This window comes from Phoenix dactylifera, chromosome 1 (genome assembly GCF_051530095.1).
Source record: "Phoenix dactylifera cultivar Ajwa chromosome 1, Ajwa_hap1_PhDact_Kaust_v1.1, whole genome shotgun sequence".
NCBI lineage: Eukaryota > Viridiplantae > Streptophyta > Magnoliopsida > Arecales > Arecaceae > Phoenix > Phoenix dactylifera.
Window position 1 is genome coordinate 39,877,408 of NC_143190.1, and position 19,718 is coordinate 39,897,125.

General features: G+C 42.1%; 2 protein-coding genes across 3 annotated transcripts; both read left to right on the forward strand.

Annotated features, from left to right (window-relative positions):
* The first annotated feature begins 53 nt into the window (after window positions 1-53).
* LOC103697499 (receptor-like serine/threonine-protein kinase SD1-8) lies at window positions 54-6,006 on the forward strand. Its single transcript, XM_039125845.3, has 7 exons — window positions 54-1,900; window positions 3,564-3,686; window positions 3,760-3,926; window positions 4,106-4,316; window positions 4,927-5,164; window positions 5,247-5,397; window positions 5,486-6,006. The coding sequence occupies exons 1-7, from the start codon at window positions 607-609 to the stop codon at window positions 5,792-5,794; spliced, it is 2,493 nt and encodes an 830-aa protein (XP_038981773.3). The 5' UTR covers window positions 54-606; the 3' UTR covers window positions 5,795-6,006.
* Window positions 6,007-13,050: 7,044 nt separating this feature from the next.
* On the forward strand, window positions 13,051-18,617 carry LOC149768648 (G-type lectin S-receptor-like serine/threonine-protein kinase At4g27290). 2 transcript variants are annotated; one of them, XM_089931074.1, is made up of 7 exons: window positions 13,051-14,462; window positions 16,182-16,304; window positions 16,378-16,544; window positions 16,724-16,934; window positions 17,546-17,783; window positions 17,862-18,012; window positions 18,101-18,617. In XM_089931074.1, the coding sequence occupies exons 1-7, from the start codon at window positions 13,166-13,168 to the stop codon at window positions 18,407-18,409; spliced, it is 2,496 nt and encodes an 831-aa protein (XP_089787200.1). In that variant the 5' UTR covers window positions 13,051-13,165; the 3' UTR covers window positions 18,410-18,617. The 2 variants fall into 2 exon arrangements, with proteins under 2 accessions (XP_089787200.1, XP_089787201.1); XM_089931075.1 differs by having other exon boundaries at window positions 16,381-16,544.
* The last annotated feature ends 1,101 nt before the right edge of the window (window positions 18,618-19,718 follow it).

A 19,718-nucleotide genomic window follows, 5' to 3' on the forward strand; every position in this document is an offset into this window, starting at 1 on the left:
GGAGGGGAGGACGGGGAGGAGGGGGGGGAGGTGGGGGATGGGGAGGAGGAGGAAGGAGGAAGGGGGGGTGTACTGAGAAAATTTCAAGGGCAATATGGTAATTACACTAAAGGTTAGTTTGGGTATTTTTTTTTTGGTTTTTGGGGGGTGTCCTGAGCAATAGGGGGGGTGTATATAGAACTACCCGAGAATAAGGGCACGCGACCACTGGCATCGCTCAAATCGACGAAATACGTCAAATATATTATTATTTTATTATTCTTCATTTCGGTAGCGTGTGCGGTATACATAATTTTAGGATTGGGCTTTTAGTTTCCTTTGGCCGATAGCGATGCTTCAGCTTTTCCGATAGGTGTTACGTCATCCGTGACAAACGAGTTCGCCTGGTATCTTTCCGGCCGAAGAATGACTGGCCTTCCTTCGCAACACCGTCCGTTGTAGAACATACGAAAATTTTGAATAGGTCCGACCAGATGACGCGGCCCAACTGCCACCTTATCCTCTAATTTATCCAACAAATCAGCTCTCAAGGTTAGAAGTACTACAAGCCTTATAACTTCATAAGAATCAAAAGCCGTTTAGAGTCCACAACCTTTTTTTTTCGAAATGGAGCTATTTGGGAAGATGTGCAGGCTCCCTGCTGCCCTACTATTTCTCTCCTTAATCCTTTCCTCTCTCTTCTCTCTCTCCATTGGAGGCGACGTCCTGACTCCAACCCAGCCCCTCTACGACGGCCAAATCCTGATCTCAGCGGGGGAGAGATTCGCCTTAGGCTTCTTCAGCCCTATCAACACTAACAATCGTTACGTCGGCATATGGTACAAGGTCTCATCTCATACCATCGTGTGGGTTGCCAATCGCCAGCACCCAATCTCGGAGCGCAACGGCAGCTTGTCGATCACCGCTAATGGAACTCTCATTATCACCGACCAGAACTCTAAAACCATATGGTCCTCGGGCTCGTCGGGCCTCGCCAGTCCAATCGCGCAACTCTTAGACGACGGCAATTTCATCGTTAAAGAGGCTAAGGGCGATGGTAATATTGTTCCAGGGAGCCTTGCATGGCAGAGCTTCGACTACCCGACCGACACTATGCTCCCGGGAATGAAGCTCGGGTGGAACCTAACGAGTGGCCTCAACCGTAACATCACATCATGGGCCAGTCCTAGTGACCCAGCGCCGGGCCCCTACACCTTGTTTTTGGATCTTCGTGGTGACCCCCAAGGATTTTTATTGCAAGACTCAAAGCAACAGTTTCGCACCGGGCCATGGAACGGGCAAAGCTTCAGTGGCATCCCAGATATTATACGTTATAAGGTCATCATAGTAAACTTTGTCATCAAGAACAACGAGGTCTTCTTCATGTACAACATCACCAGCACGTCCATCATCGCGAGGCATACGGTGAACTACACCGGCCAGGTCCAACGCCTTGTCTGGCTTGATGACAGCCAAATGTGGAGCGTCTACATGTCTAAGCCGAAGGACCTATGCGACTATGTATCACAATGCGGGGCTTACGGGGTCTGTAATCCGGACGACTCACCGGTATGTACTTGTTTGCAGGGATTTAAGCCTAGGTCGCCGAGAAATTGGGATCTCAGAGAAGGGAAAGACGGGTGTGCGAGGATGACAGAGCTGGACTGCCAGAATGGGACTGATGGGTTTGTGACAATACAAGAAGTAAAGCTGCCGGACACATCGAGGTCGACGGTGGACTGGAGCATGGGATTGGATGAGTGTCGGGTGATGTGCTTGAGGAATTGTTCATGCACGGCCTATGTTAGTGCTTATATCAACGGCACTGGATGTATAATTTGGACGACGGAGCTCACTGATATTAGGGTGTTTACCTTTGGTAGACAGGATCTCTACGTCCGACTAGCAGCAGCCGATCTAGGTATGTACTGTTTCAGCTACTGAGATCAGCAACTGCACACTAGAAAGATTTATACCATTGGACCAATGCAAGCTGGAAATCGGCAGATGCCTGCATCCCGGTGACGGTGTCGGTGCCGGTTTGTACTGGTTCAAGGGTGGACTTTGTATGCTATTATAGGGTGTACGCAGTCCAGTTTGTTCTGTTTGGTATGAGTCTGGCTTGGCTTAGGGTGGGTGTAGCTGACACACCTGTTGGTGGGGATATAGAAAATCAACTTGAGAAACCGATAGGATAGCTAACTAATCGTGTTTTCATTTTAATTCAGGGGAAGATGACCATTGACTTTAACGTTTGCTATTTTAATGAAATTCTGAAAATTTGACTTGGTAGTTTGGGCTCAAAATGGACCCGATTTGGCCGAAAAACCTCTTTACCACAGGTCGGCTTGAGAATTTTTTGAGATTTTGGATTGGGCATTTGCTCGAAAGCTTTTGAAAAATTTCAGCCAGAGCCCCGCCTGAGCATAGACCTGGGCTTGCCCCAAACCCAATGGAGCAGGCCCGAATTATCTATTGGGCTGAAAAGTAGGCCTGCCAACCCGATTCAAGCTTAATCTCTCAATCATTCATATCGTTGCTTCACTTTTTTTTATGTAATACTATAGCTTTACATTAGCAACCATCTGATAATTAAAAATATGTTTATGAGAATAGCAATGAAGTTGGTCAAGCCACATAATAGGATAGAACCGAACTACTGTCTATTGAGAACGAGCTTATTTTGAAACTGAACCGGGCTGGGCCTAAGCCTAAATTTGGGCTCTGTTTCGGTCCTTGTCCAGAATTGAGCTTCGGTCGGACCAAGGATAGGCCACTCACGCTCGGACAAAAAATAAATGGGCTTTATATTTAAGCCCAAAATCGGTCTTAATTCTTTCGGGCCTTGCCCGTAGCCTGACTTGAAGATCGGCCCCAACCATTTTCAGCCCTATTGGTAGTAGAGCATGAATCAAGGAATAGGACATGATCCACCTTTACATGGATTGCAGATGGACCAGGCCTAGTTTTTAACCATAAACAACAAAATATGATCCATAATATTTGATTGCTCGGGTGATTTTTTTTAAGTTCATAGTGTCACATGAAGTCCCATATATGAGTAGGTTTTAATTTTTTAAAACAATCATAATTTCGATTTAAATCCTATTACAAACTATTTTTTTGCATTACAATCCGTGCTCATTATACCCATAAAATAAATAATACTACATTCAAGTATTTATTGTGGGACTGGAAGTGGGTCCAGGCCAGCCCGAGGATTGTCGGGCTGGGCCGACTTTGGCATGGGCTACCAACTAGAGCTTGTAGACTTTTCAGGCACACACACTAATCTGAAAGGAATCTTTAAGTAGGGTCGCTCAAAACACCATGCTCCTCGCTCAAATTAGAAGTTCTCTTGTCCCCATTTAAAAGTTTTGTTAAAAACCCAAAATCAAACAAACTAATTGATAACTTGGCCTAACCCATTTAAAGCTCGGGCTAAGTCAAGCAACCAATATTCATCCCAATTTATATATGGAACTTCTGGATGATCCAAAAACAAAAAAATAAATTCTAAAAAAACAAAAATAAAAACAAAAGAATGTTCATCATGTACTTATACAACGGTGCTGATGTTTCAGCCCTGGGATCAGGACATTCACGTTCACGTACTATAGCTGGGATTGTGGTGGGCTTTGTTGCGGGGATTCTACTGCTTGCTGTGGTGGGTGTTTGCGTTCGAATAAAGAGAAGGAGAAGAACAGGTAAAATTAGTCCCCCATGCAATATGCAGCCATGACATGAGTAGTGATTACTAATTAATTGTGACTAGTGCAGCAACTACCTCAGGTGTCATTCCCTTCGCTAGTCACCGCAACAACGAATACAAGGACGGCAAGGACTGGGAGCTTCCTCTATTTGATCTGAGGACAATCATTGCAGCGACCGACAACTTCTCAATCCAAAACAAGCTTGGAAAGGGTGGCTTCGGTCCCGTGTACAAGGTAATTTCATAGTTTACCAACTGAACTTAGTAGAGCGTCACCATGTAGGTCTCAGTCGATGTAGGGCCCTAATTTCAGCACTATGAATACAATGTTGCATTTAGGGCTTTCGAACAGTTTGATACTGCCTCCAGATTTAGTACTCCTAAGTATAGCAATGCTGAATGTGGTGATTTCAGGGAATGCTTGGAGAGGAGCAAGAAATAGCTGTGAAGAGGCTTTCAAAGACTTCGGCACAGGGTGCTGATGAATTCATGAATCAAGTGATGCTGATTGCCAAGCTTCAGCACCGAAACCTAGTTCGGCTTCTTGGTTGCTGCTCTCAAGGAGAGGAAAGGATGCTGGTATATGAATACATGCCTAATAAAAGCTTGGACGCCTTCCTGTTTGGTTAGTTAATCTTTTGTTCTCTTTCTTATCTTTGTTTCCTCTTCCTGATTAGATTAATACAATCACAGCATAACCAATACCTTCTAATGCTTAGTTCAAGAGTTCAAGAAAATACTCAGTTCAATAAATACTAACCTTTGCGCTAAATCAATAACCCACTTTTGCTGATCAGATGGAGAAGTACTGGAAATCGAAAAGACATAGCTGGGCACACTCATCTGAAAATGAACCTTGAAGTAGGGTTGCTCAAAGCACTACTCTTTAGGCTAAAATTAAAAGTTCTTGGAGATGACAATTAGGGAGTGGCAGGCCTTGTGGAGGTGGCCAACTTCTTGGGGCTTAAGCATGTTATAATGATTCTTCTGAATCTACCACCACGCAGTAACTACTCTTTGAAGACAAGTCAATACCAGGTTTTAACACTAACCGGCATATTTTTGTCCTAGTTTATTCAACTACTCTTGGGGTAAATGCACGTGTAAGCTTGCTTTATTTGCTAACTCTTGGGTTATATGCTTTATTTGCTTTATGTGTCAATCTGAGGCGGACTGATATTTCGTTTCTTTAATATTTTTGCAAGTAAGGCTAACATAAAGTAAACTTTGGGCAGATAAAAGTAAAGGTGCGTTACTGGAATGGCAAACCCGCTACAACATTATAGAAGGGATTGCTCAAGGTCTTCTCTACCTACATCGAGACTCGAGACTCAGAATTATTCACAGGGATCTTAAAGCGAGTAACATTCTTCCTGATAAAGATATGAACCCTAAAATATCAGACTTCGGCTTGGCAAGAATATTTCGAGGGGATGAGACCGCACTAAATACTCGGAGAGTTGTGGGGACGTAGTAAGTATTATTTATCTTTCTTTGTTGTGATATTTATTCTTCAAAAAAAAAAAAAATGTAATCATCTTAATGACAAAGGCAGTGGATACATGTCTCCTGAGTATGCCATGGATGGTGTCTTCTCGGTGAAATCTGATGTATTCAGTTTTGGTGTTTTAGTACTTGAAATAATTAGTGGCAAGAAGAACAGAGGCGTTTCCATATCTGAGCATGAAGGAAACCTTCTAGCACATGTAAGACTCGGAAAATAATAGTTAAATATCTTCATATATCCCTCTTGTTTTATATTAAATCATGATAGTGATGTAATATTTCTTTCAGGCATGGAGTTTATGGATGCATGGTAATGGCTTGGAACTGGTGGATAAATCAATCAGCCACTTAATTTCCATGGTTGAAGCCTTGAACTGTATAAAGGTTGGCTTATTGTGTGTTCAAGAAAGTCCAAAAGACAGGCCGACGATGTCCTCTATGGTGTTGATGTTGGGCTCCAAGGATGCATCCTTGCCAGATCCTAAACATCCTGGTTTTTTTCTAGCAAAAGCTTCCTCGAAAACCGAGTCATCAAAAAGCAAGACAAACTCTACAAGTATAAATGAATTATCGGTTACAATAGTTGAAGGTCGATGACTATTAGATCGAGGTGGTAAAATTTTCTCATACCAGAGACAAGCTATGTAAAGTTCTCGTTCTTTTCAGTGTCAGATGCATTTCTTTCAACTATCTCAAATTCTAATCACAAGTCAGCAGACCATTAGTGTAAATAACTTATACTAGGCGTTTTGTATAATATTTTGAAAATAATGAAAAAAAAACTAGGAATTCATACCGTTGTTCATCCAAAAGAAGATAGCAAAGTAGATCCTCCTCTAAATCTTAAAATTGTAACCATGAGGGGGAGCTAAAATTTTTTGCTGGTTTGGATTCATTAACAAAAAAATGAAGCAAAATATCCTACAAATATGGAAAAAGATATCCATTTCCATGATTGCTATGAATAAATGACCAACATTTCTCGCTTGATTGGTTCATGTATGAAATAAAAGAGGATCAATGGTAGAAGAGCTCGTATGGAGACTGTTGACCATGAATGGTTATGGGCCTGTGGTAAGATGTAACATAGTACATCTTTCTTGGGAAAAAATGTAGTGACTTTGAGAACTTCAGCAATGACACACCTTATTTTTGTATAGGGACAGTTTATATTAGGGGTGCAGATGGGTCGGGCTGGACTGGGTCCTGAGTGACCGTGACCCAACCTAGTTTCTTGTTCGGGTCCTAATTTTAGACCCAGACCCAATTCAATAGAAGATCGTATCGGGTCCATGGTTACAATTTTTGACCAATGGAGCATTCAGGTCGGGTCGGGTGCATGTATAACCGAGTTCCAACCTAAAAAAATTGAGTCTAGTTCGGGTCCAAACCCATTCAACCTTTTCCTGTTTGGTCCCTATTCCTCTACTCTCCCTCCAATGTTGGGCCCCCTTCGACCCCTGCTGCCCTCCTTCTTCTCGATCTCGCCACCCCCGCCATCTTCCAACCACCATCACCCCCCCTCTGCCATGGCTTCTCCCCTATCGGCCTCCTCTACTTCCTTTTCGATGACCCTGGCACCAAGTCCCTCCTCTACTTCTTCCCCATGACTTGTCGGGGGCATCAGCGGCCTGGAGGAGACCTCGGAAGGGGAACGCTGGATCGAAAGGTGGGGAGCACCTCAACCTCGATTAGAGAAGCCCTCGTCTTGGTGTTGTCCTTGATGATGAGATGCCGTAGAGCTTGACACACACCAATCAGACTCATCTTTGCCATTATCGTCGTCGTCGCCGACGAAGCTAATATCACGCAACCAAGGGTGGCGCGCCGCTCATGAACGGGTTCACGCAAGAAGGAGAAGGAGGGGAAGTCAGAGAGAGTGACGAAAGGGAGGAGTAGTCACGGTTGCGATGGCTGACCGCTGATGGGAGAGAGCGCTCTAACGGGAGAGGGAGGGGGGGAGAGAGAGAGAGAGAGAGAGAGAGAGAGAGAGAGAGATGGCCGATGGCGATGGGGAACAAATAGGGAATTTCAGCCTTTTCTTTCGTATTTTTGATTTGGGAGAGATTGAGAGTAAGCGAGTCACAGTTCCCGGAGAGAAATGGCACAGCGCGTGGATGGGTCGTACAGATGGGTCATGGCCCACGAGTCATGATTACGGGCATAACGGATTTTTTGAATTTGGGTCGAGTCGGATCATAGGGTAAGAAACCCAAAATTGCCCAAAAATGTAATGGGTCGGGTCGAGTAGAAACAGAATTTAGTAAACCCAAATCCGACTCGAAAATAGAACGGGTCCAATTTTAGAACCCGACTCGTTCCTACATGTCCTTTAAATCAGGTCGGATCGAGTCTAAATAGGTCGGGTCATGGGTCAACCCAACCTATTTGAATCCTTAGTTTATATCGGACTCGTGGAATTCCAACAAACTTGTAGTCTTGAAATTTGAAATCTTGTAGCTATCTCATCTAAATCCTGAATATTCTAATGGTCATATAATATTCCAAGATTAGTTTGAACATTGCGTCCACGTTGCTATCACATCTAAATTTCAATAGAGCTACAGTTTTTTTTTTTTGATGAAACAGTAGAGCTGCAGTCATAATTACAAAAAAAAAACTATTTGAGTTGATTCAGAAGGATCTTCAAACTTGATGTGGACCACTTTGATCACTACGAGTAGTCCTCGATAGAGTTCAAGAGCGAGATCCGTCACATCAGAAAACCAAGTTGCAGGCCAAATTTCAGGTGGGTATAATTTGATCATACGATGCCCGATTGAGATGATTTTTTTAAACAAATTGGGTATCCTTTCAAGATCTACAACTTTGGGCCAACCACTTTGAAGGTTGAATCGAGCCGAAATTCTATCGTTTAAGCCTCAAAATAGGTTGATCAAATTAAAAGTTTTCTTTTCGAGTAATACTTTGACCAAGCGTTGCTCTCTATGTAATAAGAATTCGGTAGAGCGACAGAAGGCAGAGTTGATGTAAAAGTTCAGATATACCTCCTCGAGATTTTTAGCTTTTTTTACTAGAAATGTCTATTTTAAGAAAACGAGTCCTACTAGGACTAGAAAGAGGAATCCGACCCAAATTGTGTAAGGGCAGATCTCACATTATAGATGGAGGCTATTTACCTCATTTTTTTTAAGGATCAATGAAAGAAAAGAGGATTTAAAGACCAACTTTCAATATTTCTCCATCTTTTTCTAGTTTTCTTTTGAGAGATTCGAGTTCAGCGGATTGAAGAACATCTTTCTTCTCCCCGATCGGATCAAATTGGTATTAGAGCTTCGGTCCTATGGGAGCTTTAGTGCATGGTCCACATACGCGAGCGATTTAAGCAATCAGGAGAAGGGCTATTCATACTTGAACTACATTAAAGAACAAAGGCAAGTATGGTTGCTATTTCTACCTCAACGGATGAGGCGATGATGGAACATCTTATACAACTAGAGGAGAAGATAGCCCAATTCACTAAGATCGTGTCTCGATTGGTGACATCATCAACACAAGCACAAACAACTTTATCTTCAAGTAAAACCAAGCGGTTCAGCTACAAGGCAGGAAAGCAAGCGTTTCCCATCTTTAGTTTTGATTTAGTAGGAGCTAAATCCCTAAACAATGGGAGCTATGATCCAAGGGCATCATCAAACTCAATGTGGATCACCAAACTCGATGTGGACCAGTTTGGCCACTACGAGTATTTGGAAAGAATACCAAATTTGATGTGAACCAGTTTGGCTACTGGAGTATTAGGAATCTATGGTAAAGGATCAACTTTGAGTACGTTTCCATACTGGGGCATCAGCAATCCTTGACGGCAGGATGTGGGCCAACAGGTCATGCAAGCTGTCAAGCTGTGCCATCTGATACTGGGAAAGAGGACCGTGCAGCTTAAAACTCCAACTGCGATTTTCTCCAACTCCACTGAGAGGCTACTGAAACGTTGACTTTAATAGCTCCAGAGAACGTATCACCAAACAAGAGGCATAAAGGAAAGGGGCCAACCTAAGAATCTTCACAAAATCTGATATGATTGCCTTCTTTCCCAATCAGAAACTGGTGCAATTCCAAAATGCTGCGAGGTCCTTGTTGAATGCGACAACAATGAAATCCGCTGACAGAGTGACTACCAATAAAAAAAAGCAATAAAAAAAAAGACCCTAATTTTTTCCTTCTAATCTTCATTACGATAAATTAAGAAATCAAGAGATCTCATGAATTTCACAATGATATAACTTACATTGTTCAAATGCTCCGTTGCATCCTTGCCTAGAATGCCAATGCAACGCGTTGCAGTAATTGATCCAGCACCAGTCAAGAGAAGTACACTTAGGACTGGTACTGATGCAGTGATGAAAAGATTGAAGAGGCCCATATGGAAATCAGCTGCAAGAGTTTCCCAACTAATTCTTCTGGAGAAAAGGATCCTGATCAGCTACTGTGGTAAAATTTCAACTACTGGAGAACAAGAAATTGATCATTTTGTCAGTTAAAAGTGGTTCTTTTAGTTGAATGTATGAAAATATTGTCTCTGATGAATCATGCCTAATTACATATTTTTCATCCTTTTTCTCCGATGGCCAAGCTTATCTTTGCTGATTTCTGCCGTTTTAAGTTCCTCACTACCATTGCAACCCATTCTTAGCTTACTCATTGATAACCCCAATTATATTCCCCGGCTCCACAGACAGCATATAGCTTTCGAGTTCTGTTCTTTCATAAACACGCATCACACCAAGTAAGAGCACATATCCTCTAGGGGGCGTTTGGTAACCCCCACAGGATCACCACGGTGATCTAAGATTCCTGATGATCCGAATGCTGGGGTGATTTGATTCCTAATGATCTAAGATCAATATGTTTGGTAGGCCATGGTCCAGTGATTACAAATTTTCGGATATCCATGAGTAACTTGTTTGGTATGGTACGGGAATCCAAGATCACCGACCGCATAATACCACAAATACCCCTGATATATCTTAGATGGATTTTTTATGTATTTTTCATTCTTATGAATCAAAAATATAAGTCAATATGCTAATTCGTATAACAGCTCTATAATTTTGTCATATATTCTACTTTTAGTAGCAAACAATTCTATTGACCACCCATCTAGATTCTAGAGGGTTTGAAGATGGACATGAGGTAGGAAGGGAATGCTGAGAGAATGGAGTTGACAAGAGTGACTCTTCCTCCCCAAGAGAGCAGTCTCCCTTTCCGTGTCATAAGTCTAGTACTCATCTTCTCCAAGAGTGGCAACCAACATTGTTTCATATCCTTGTTATAATATACGGGCAACCAAGATATGTGAATGGAGGGAGCTGGTCGTAATATATTAGAACTACTATAACCATCTAGCAATTAATTGGACTATTACATAGAATTACAGCTTTTTTGAATTAGATAATAAGCATCCTACACCAATGATTCAAGTTATTTGATGCAATCTGCTTTCTCTAAACTGCTCATACACATACACACATAGAGAGACTTTTGGAGTGGAGGACCCCAGCTTAGATCATTGCTATGGGACCCCCATCATCCGATCTACTACCTAAGAAAATTTGAGTAGAGGACTATTCGCGTATATCTAAGTCTCTCTCCTTTGTAGAATAACTCGCTACCCAAAGTAGATCGATCGTGTAGATCCAAAAACTAAAACAAACACTGCACATAAAATAGTATTTGTAGAAAATTACAAAAAGAAAACATTAGTAAAAGAAAAAAATAGGAAGAAAAAATAAATTTACTCAAAATAAAATAAAGGCCGAAACAATAAATTTGGCTCTTCTTACAAAGAAGTCTCAAGTTTTTCCAAGATTTCTTTCCTCAGCTCTAAGTTTTCACATAACACTCTCTCTCTATTGTAAAATCACACTCTTTTTTCCATTACATGACAAAAATATCACCATCTCCTACTAAAAGATGAGTAAAGGACTTCCGACATCTATATATATATATATATATATATAGAGAGAGAGAGAGATACATATGTATTTGCTTGAAATTCTTATTCCGTATCTTAAAGAAGGATCTTAGCTTCTACTCTTTCATTCAAAGCAGATTACTTAAAATATTGAAAGAAAAGAAGAGATAAATCTAGCCTATCTATTTTTGGGAGAGGATTTCTTTTAGGAAGTAAGCTATAATCATTCACCTATTTGGATCCAGGATCAGTCCGTTACTTCGGATTTATTTGATTTGGTGTAAGTACCCAAACTAGTTATAATTGGACTTATCGCCTTCTGTGTGCAGTTTCTACATCACATTATACTCTCTCTTCCATGTTTCATGAACACCATGGCGGCCCAGCCTACCCGCGCATCGTACTTGGAAAGAGTCTCAAGGCATGGAGCAAGCCACGCACTAAAGTTTGCAGGAGAACGAGGCCAACCGCCCCTGCTATTCTACTAAACAAAGGCTCTGGTCCATTTACAATCAGCCAGAAGAAGTTAAGTGGATTAGACGGTCAGGCCTTGGGATCTTTATTTTACTTATAAAAAAAACATCCCACCGTAGGATGTGGACCACGGATCCTACGGTAATTACAACTGCAAAGAAGATTATTGATGAAGAATACTTCGTTCATTTTAGGAATGGTTGATTTTCATTCATAACATCGACCATTGGTCCCACCATGTATAGATGTCAAAGCAATTCACATCCATTAAATCTAATTGACAAAATAATACATAACCCATTTATAATTTTGTCCCCACCCCCGGATGGCTGCTTTTCCAGCCTTCCTTATCAACGGAAAAAAAAAATAGTGTCCCTACCCAAAACCGGATTAATTATGATAATATCTGATGGACACTCATTTATTTCAAGTTAGGTGAATCGGTTGGCACGAAACAGGATCAATCAATAAATCTTGATCATATTGGTGCAACTTAAGACCATGATCGATCTGGGGGAACTCTAAAAGCCCAAAATAGGATGTGCCCAATGGAGGTGCAATGTTAATCCAATCTCGCCATCGAGGCTACTGGGACTAAGGTGACTGGCCCGGCTTGGAAGACTTGGTCTCTAGGTCTGGATCATGGATCTTCTCCAAGATTCCTGATACAAGGTACATGTAAGTCCAGTACATTCATTACCATTCCGTAAATGTTTGACGACCGTGATTGATCAATGGGTCCTATTTGTACAATCCTTGAGTAGAGAGAATTCGAACTCCCCTCCAAAACATCACAATTATTGGTGTTAGGGCGAAGCTAATTAGCATGCATGGTATGGACATGATGATTGGATCAGAATTCAGAATTCCCATCATCAGTACGCAATCGCTTGCACATGAAGGCTTGCATGACCATTCTGTAAATGACTAGGAGAGCTTGGCACACACCGATCACGCCCTTGTAGACGAGAAATTATTAGAAAGTATACCTATTTTTCGGATAGGTGTTACATCATCAGACTTCAAGTCGTTTCTTTCCGGCAAAAAAACAATTAATCTTCTACCATGACATCGTCTATTAGATCGCACCCAGCACAGATCTCAAATCAATCTAAACATCATTAATTAGGCTGTATGGATCTCGAAGCGATATTCGCATGATCTATCGGTGGATTCACGCAAAGGAAGGTGAATACTTCTGCGCGAAGGATACAACCTCTGCCCTTGACGAAATAGCCAGTGTTTGGCCCCAGACCTCTTAATGACACATTATCTTTTCTACAATGACCGGTCAACGCTCTTCTTGCTGCAGAACACATGGGGATTTTTAATAGGTCCGATCTGAGCAACCTATTAACTTTTTGGCAGTGATAGGTCGATGATCTCGCCGTCGCAGAACATACGGGAATTTTGAATAGGTCCGGCTAGATGATGCGGCCCAATTGTCACCTTATCTTTTAATTTATCCAACAAATCAACCCTCAAGGTTCCAAGTACTATGAGCTTTATAACTTTAGAAGATTCAAAAATCGTATTGAGTCCGCACCCTTTTCTTCGATATGGAGCTGTTTGGGAAGATGTGCAGGCTCCATGCAGCCCTACTCTTTCTCTCCTTGATCCTTTCCTCTCTCTTCTCTCTCTCCGTTGGAGGCGACATCCTGACTCCAACCCAGCCCCTTTGCGACGGCCAAATCTTGATCTCAGCTGGGGAGAGATTCGCCTTAGGCTTCTTCAGCCCTGTCAGCACTAACAATCGTTATGTCGGCATATGGTACAAGATCCTACCTCGTACCATCCTGTGGGTTGCCAATCGCCAGCACCCGATCTCTGAGCGCAACGGCAGCCTGTCGATCACCGCCAATGGAACTCTCATCATCACCGACCAGAACTCTAAAACCATCTGGTCCTCGGGCTCCTCGGGCCTCGCCAGTCCAGTCGCGCAACTCTTAGACGACGGCAATTTCATCGTTAAAGAGGCTAAGGGCGACGGTAATATTGTTCCAGGGAGCCTTGCATGGCAGAGCTTCGACTACCCGACCGACACTCTGCTCGCGGGAATGAAGTTCGGGTGGAACCTAACGAGTGGCCTCAACCGTAACTTCACATCATGGGCCAGTCCTAGCGACCCAGCGCTGGGCTCCTACACCGTGGTTGTAGATCTCCGTGGCGTCCCCCAGATAATTTTGTTGGAAGACTCAAAGCAACTGACGCGTGCCGGGCCATGGAACGGGCAATTCTTCAGTGGCGACCCGGATATTAGGGCCATGGACGGTAATGTCTTCACAGCGGACTTTGTCATCAAGAACGACGAGGTCTTCTACATGTACAACACCAGCACGTCCATCATCACGAGGCTTACAGTGGACTACACCGGCCATATCCAACGCCTTATCTGGCTCAATGACAGCCAAATGTGGAGTGTCTACATGTCTAGGCCGAAGGACCTATGCGATTATATGTCACAATGTGGGGCTTACGGGGTCTGTAATCCGGACGACTCACCGGTATGTAGTTGTTTGCAGGGATTTAAGCCTAAGTCGCCGAGAAATTGGGATCTCAGGGAAGGGAAAGATGGGTGTGCAAGGATGACGGAGCTGGACTGTCGAAACGGGACTGATGGATTTGCGACAATAGAGAAGGCAAAGCTACCGGACACGTCGAGGTCAACGATGGACAGGAGCATGAGACTGGATGAGTGTGGGGCGATGTGCTTGAGGAATTGTTCATGCACGGCCTATGCTAGTGCTAATATCAATGGGACCGGATGCATAATTTGGACGACGGAGCTTACTGATATTAGGGTGTTTACTTTTGGTGGACAAGATCTCTACGTCCGACTAGCAGCGGCCGATCTTGGTATGTATTGTTTCATTTACTGGGGTCAGCAACTGCACACTAGAAATATTTATACCATTGGACCAATGCAAGCTGGAAATCGGCAGATGTCTTCACCCCGGTGTTGGTGCCGGTGCCGGTGCCAGTTTGTACTAGTTCAAAGGTGGACTTTGTATGTTGTTATAGGGTGTATGCAGTCCAGTTTGTTCTGTTTGGTGTGAGTCTGGCTTGGCTTAGGGGTCGGGTGTAGTAAACACATTACCTGTTGGTGGGGACATAGGAAATCGACTTGAGAAACCGATGGGACAGCTAACTAACCGTGTTTTCATTTTAATTCGGGGGAAGGCGACCACTGACTTTAGCGTTTGCTACTTTAATGAAATTCCAAAAATTTGACTTGGTAGTTTGGGCTCAAAATGGACCTGGCTCAGGAAAACCTCTTTACCACAGGCCGGCTTGAGAATTTTTTGAGATTTTGGATTGGGCATTTGCTCGAAAGCTTTTGGAAAATTTCAGCTAGAGCCCCGCCTGAGCATAGACCTGGGCCTGCCCCAAACCCAATGGAGTAGGCCTGAATTAACTATTTGGGCTGAAAAATAGGATTGCCAACCCGATTCAAGCTTAATCTCCCAATCATTCATATCGTTGCTTCACTTTTTTTTTTATGTAATACTATAGCTTTACGTTAGCAACCATCTGATAATTAAAAATATGTTTATCAGAATAGCAATCAAGTTGGTCAAGCCACATAATAGGATAGAACCAAACCACTGTCTATTGAGAACGAGCTTATTTTGGAGCTAAACTGGGCTGGGCCTAAGCCTAAATTTGGGCTCTGTTTTGGTCTTTGTCCAGAATTGAGCTTCGGTCGGGCCAAGGATGGGCCATTTGAGCTTGGACGGAAAATAAATGGGCTTTATATTTAAGCCCAAAACCGGTCTTAATTCTTTCGGGCTTTGCCCGTCGCCCAACTTGAAGACCGGCCCAAACTCACTTTCAGCCCTATTGGTGGTAGAGCACGAATCAACGAATAGGACGTGATCCACCTTTACATGGGTTGCAAATGGACCAAGTCTAGATTTTGCCCATAAACAGCTAAATATGATCCATTATATTTGATTGCTCGGGTGACTTTTTCTTAAGTTCATAGTTTCACATGAAGTCCCTTATACGAGTAGGTTTTAATCTTTTAAAACAATCATAATTTCCATTTAAATCCTATTAGAAACTCTTTCTTTGCATTGCAATCTATGCTCATTATACCCATAAAATAAATAATACTACATCCAAGTATTCATTGTGGGACTGGAAGTGGGTCCAGGCCAGCCCGAGGATTGTCAGGCTGGGCCGACTTTGACATGGGCTACCGACTAGGCACGAGTAAATTTGGATCAGATTTGGAGTTAAAATTAGAGCTTGTAGACTTTTCAAGCACACACACTGATCTGAAAGGAATCTTTAAGTTGGGTAGTTTAAAACACCACGCTCCTCACTCACATTAGAAGTTTTCAGTCTTGTCCCCATTTAAAAGTTTTGTTAAAAACCCAAAATCAAACAAACTAATTGATAACTTGGCCTAACCCACTTAAAGCTCGGGCTAAGTCAAGCAACCAATATTCACCCCAATTTATATGTGGAACTTCTGGACGATCCAAAAAGATAAAAAGAAATTCCAAAAAAACAAAAAGGAAAACAAAAGAATGTTCATCATGTACTTATACAACGGTGCTGATGTTTCAGCCCTGGGATCAGATCATTCACATTCACATACCATAGCTGGGATTGTGGTGGGCTCTATTGCGGGGATTCTGCTACTTGCTGTGGCGGCCATTTGCGTTCGAATGAAGAGAAGGAGAAGAACAGGTAAAATTAGTCCCCCGCGCGATATGCAGCCATGACATGAGTGGTGATTACTAATTAATTGTGACTAGTGCAGCAGCTACCTTAGGTGGCATTCCCTTCGCTAGTCACCGCAACAACGAATACAAGGACGGCAAAAATTGGGAGCTTCCTCTATTTGATCTGGGGACAATCATTGCAGCGACCGACAACTTCTCAATCAAAAACAAGCTTGGAAAGGGTGGCTTCGGTCCCGTGTACAAGGTAATTTTATAGTTTACCAACTGAACGTAGTAGAGTGTCACCATGTAGGTCTCAGTCGATGTAGGGTCCTAATTTCAGCACTCTGAATACAATGTTGCATTCAGGGCTTTCGAACAGTTTGATACTGCCTCCAGATTTAGTACTCTTAAGTATCGCAATGCTGAATGTGGTGATTTCAGGGAATGCTTGGAGAGGAGCAAGAAATAGCTGTGAAGAGGCTTTCAAAGACTTCAGCGCAGGGCACTGATGAATTCATGAATGAAGTGATGCTGATTGCCAAGCTTCAGCACCGAAACCTAGTTCGGCTTCTGGGTTGCTGCTCTCAAGGAGAGGAAAGGATGCTGGTATATGAATACATGCCTAATAAAAGCTTGGACGCCTTCCTGTTTGGTTAGTTAATCTTCTGTTCTCTTCCTTATCTTTGTTTCCTGTTCCTGATTAGATTATGACAATCACAGCATAATCGATACCTTCTAATGCTTAGTTCAAGAGTTCAAGAAAATACTCAGTTCAATAAATACTAACCTTTGCCCTAAATCAATAACCCACTTTTGCTGATCAAATGGAAGAGTATTGGAAATCGAAAAGACATAGCTGGGCACACTCAATCTGAAAATGAACCTTGAAGTAGGGTCGCTCAAGGCACTACTCTTTAGGCTAAAATTAAAAGTTCTTGGTCGTGACAATTAGGGAGTGCCTGGCCTTGTGGAGGTGGCCAACTTCATGGAGCTTAAGCATGTTGTAATGATTCTTCTGAATCTACCACCACGCTGTAACTAATCTTTGAAGACAAGTAAATACCAGGTTTTAACACTAACCGGCATATTTTTGTCCTAGTTTCTTCAACTACTCTTGGGGTAAATGCATGTATAAGCTTGCTTTATTTGCTAACTCTTGGGTTGTATGCTTTATTTGCTTTATGTGTCAATCTGAGGCGGACTGATATTTCGTTTCTTTAATATTTTTGCAAGTAAGGCTAACATAAAGTAAACTTTGGGCAGATAAAGATAAAGGTGTGTTACTGGATTGGCAAACCCGCTACAATATTATAGAAGGGATTGCTCAAGGTCTTCTCTACCTACACCGAGACTCGAGACTCAGAATTATTCATAGGGATCTTAAGGCGAGTAACATTCTTCTTGATAAAAATATGAACCCTAAAATATCATACTTCGGCTTGGCAAGAATATTTCGAGGGGATGAGACCGCACTAAATACTCGGAGAGTTGTGGGGACATAGTAAGTGTTATTTACCTTTCATTGTTGTGATATTTATTTTTCAAAAAAAAAATGTAATCATCTTAATGACAAATGCAGTGGATACATGTCTCCTGAGTATGCCATGGATGGTGTCTTCTCGGTGAAATCTGATGTATTTAGTTTTGGTGTCTTAGTACTTGAAATAATTAGTGGCAAGAAGAACAGAGGTGTTTCCATATCCGAGCATGAAGGAAACCTTCTAGCACATGTAAGATTGGGAAAATAAAAATTAAATCTGTTCATATGTTCCTCTTGTTTTTCATTAAATCATGATAGTGATGTAATATTTCTTTCAGGCATGGAGTTTATGGATGCGTGGTAATGGCTTGGAACTGGTGGATAAATTAATCAGCCACTCAATTTCCATGGTTGAAGCCTTGAACTGTATAAAGGTTGGCTTATTGTGTGTTCAAGAAAGTCCAGAAGATAGGCCGACGATGTCCGCTGTGGTGTTGATGTTGGGCTCCAAGGATGCATCCTTGCCAGATCCTAAACATCCTGGTTTTTTTCCAACAAAAGCTTCCTCGAAAACCGAGTCATCAAAAAGCAAGACAAACTCTGCAAGTATAAATGAATTATCGGTTACAATAGTTGAAGGTCGATGACTATTAGATTGAGGTGGTAAAATTTTCTCATACCAGAGACAAGCTATGTAAAGTTCTCGTTCTTTTCAGTCAGATGCATTTCTTTCAGCTATCTCAAATTCTAATCACAAGTCAGCAGACCATTAGTGTAAATAACTTATACTAGGCATTTTGTATAATATTTTGAAAATAATGAAAAAAAAAAACTAGGAATTCATACTGTTGTTCATCCAAAAGAAGATAGCAAAGTAGATCCTCCTCTTAATCTTAAAATAGTAACCATGAGGGGGAGCTAAAATTTTTTGCTGGTTTGGATTCATTAACAAAAAAATGAAGCAAAATATCCTACAAATATGGAAAAAGATATCCATTTCCATGATTGCTATGAATAAATGACCAACATTTCTCGCTTGATTGGTTCATGTATGAAATAAAAGAGGATCAATGGTGGAAGAGCTCGTATGGAGACTGTTGACCCTGAATGGTTATGGGCCTGTGGTAAGATGTAACATGGTACCAACTTTCTTTCTTGGGAAAAAATATAGTGACTTTGAGAACTTCAGCAATGACACATCTTATTTTTGTATGGGGACAGTTTATATTAGGGGTGCAGATGGGTCGGGCCGGACTGGGTCCTGAGTGACCGTGACCCAACCTAGTTTCTTGTTCGGGTCCTAATTTTAGACCCAGACCCAATCCAATAGAAGATCGGATCGGGTCCATGGCTACAATTTTTGACCAATGGAGCATTCAGGTTGGATCGGGTGCATGTATAACCGAGTTCCAACCTAAAAAAATTGAGTCTGGTTCGAGTCCAAACCCATTCAACCTTTCTTTCCTGACTGGTCCCTATAATTCTACTCTAACTTCGATGCTGGGCCACCTTCGACCCCTACTGCCCTCCTCCTTCTCGATCTCGCCACCCCCGCCTACTTCCAATCACCCTCTCCTGATGCGGGATGAATGCGAGGGATTTAAACATAAGGATTATCAGTAAGTTATGTTGATTAACTAGCCTAATAGCGGCAGAAAATTCAGTCACATATGGGATAAGAAAACATTAACATGAGCATAGTAATTTCAAGAGTAGTTACCCGCATGTACTAATTCATTTAGGACTTAGAAGAATGGACCGTTGTGGTTGAGAAACCACTTGATTAGGACACTTCCTTCAATAAATCAGACCTAGAGTTAAGGTTTACCAAATATTGAACTTCTGGAATTTTTTTTTGGAGGAGGATCCTTGATCTCACTCTCGAAGGTTGATGATTGGATGATCAAGCTTCATCTTCCGTTGCAACAGGGCCCTTTTGCTATTGGTTTGGAAGGA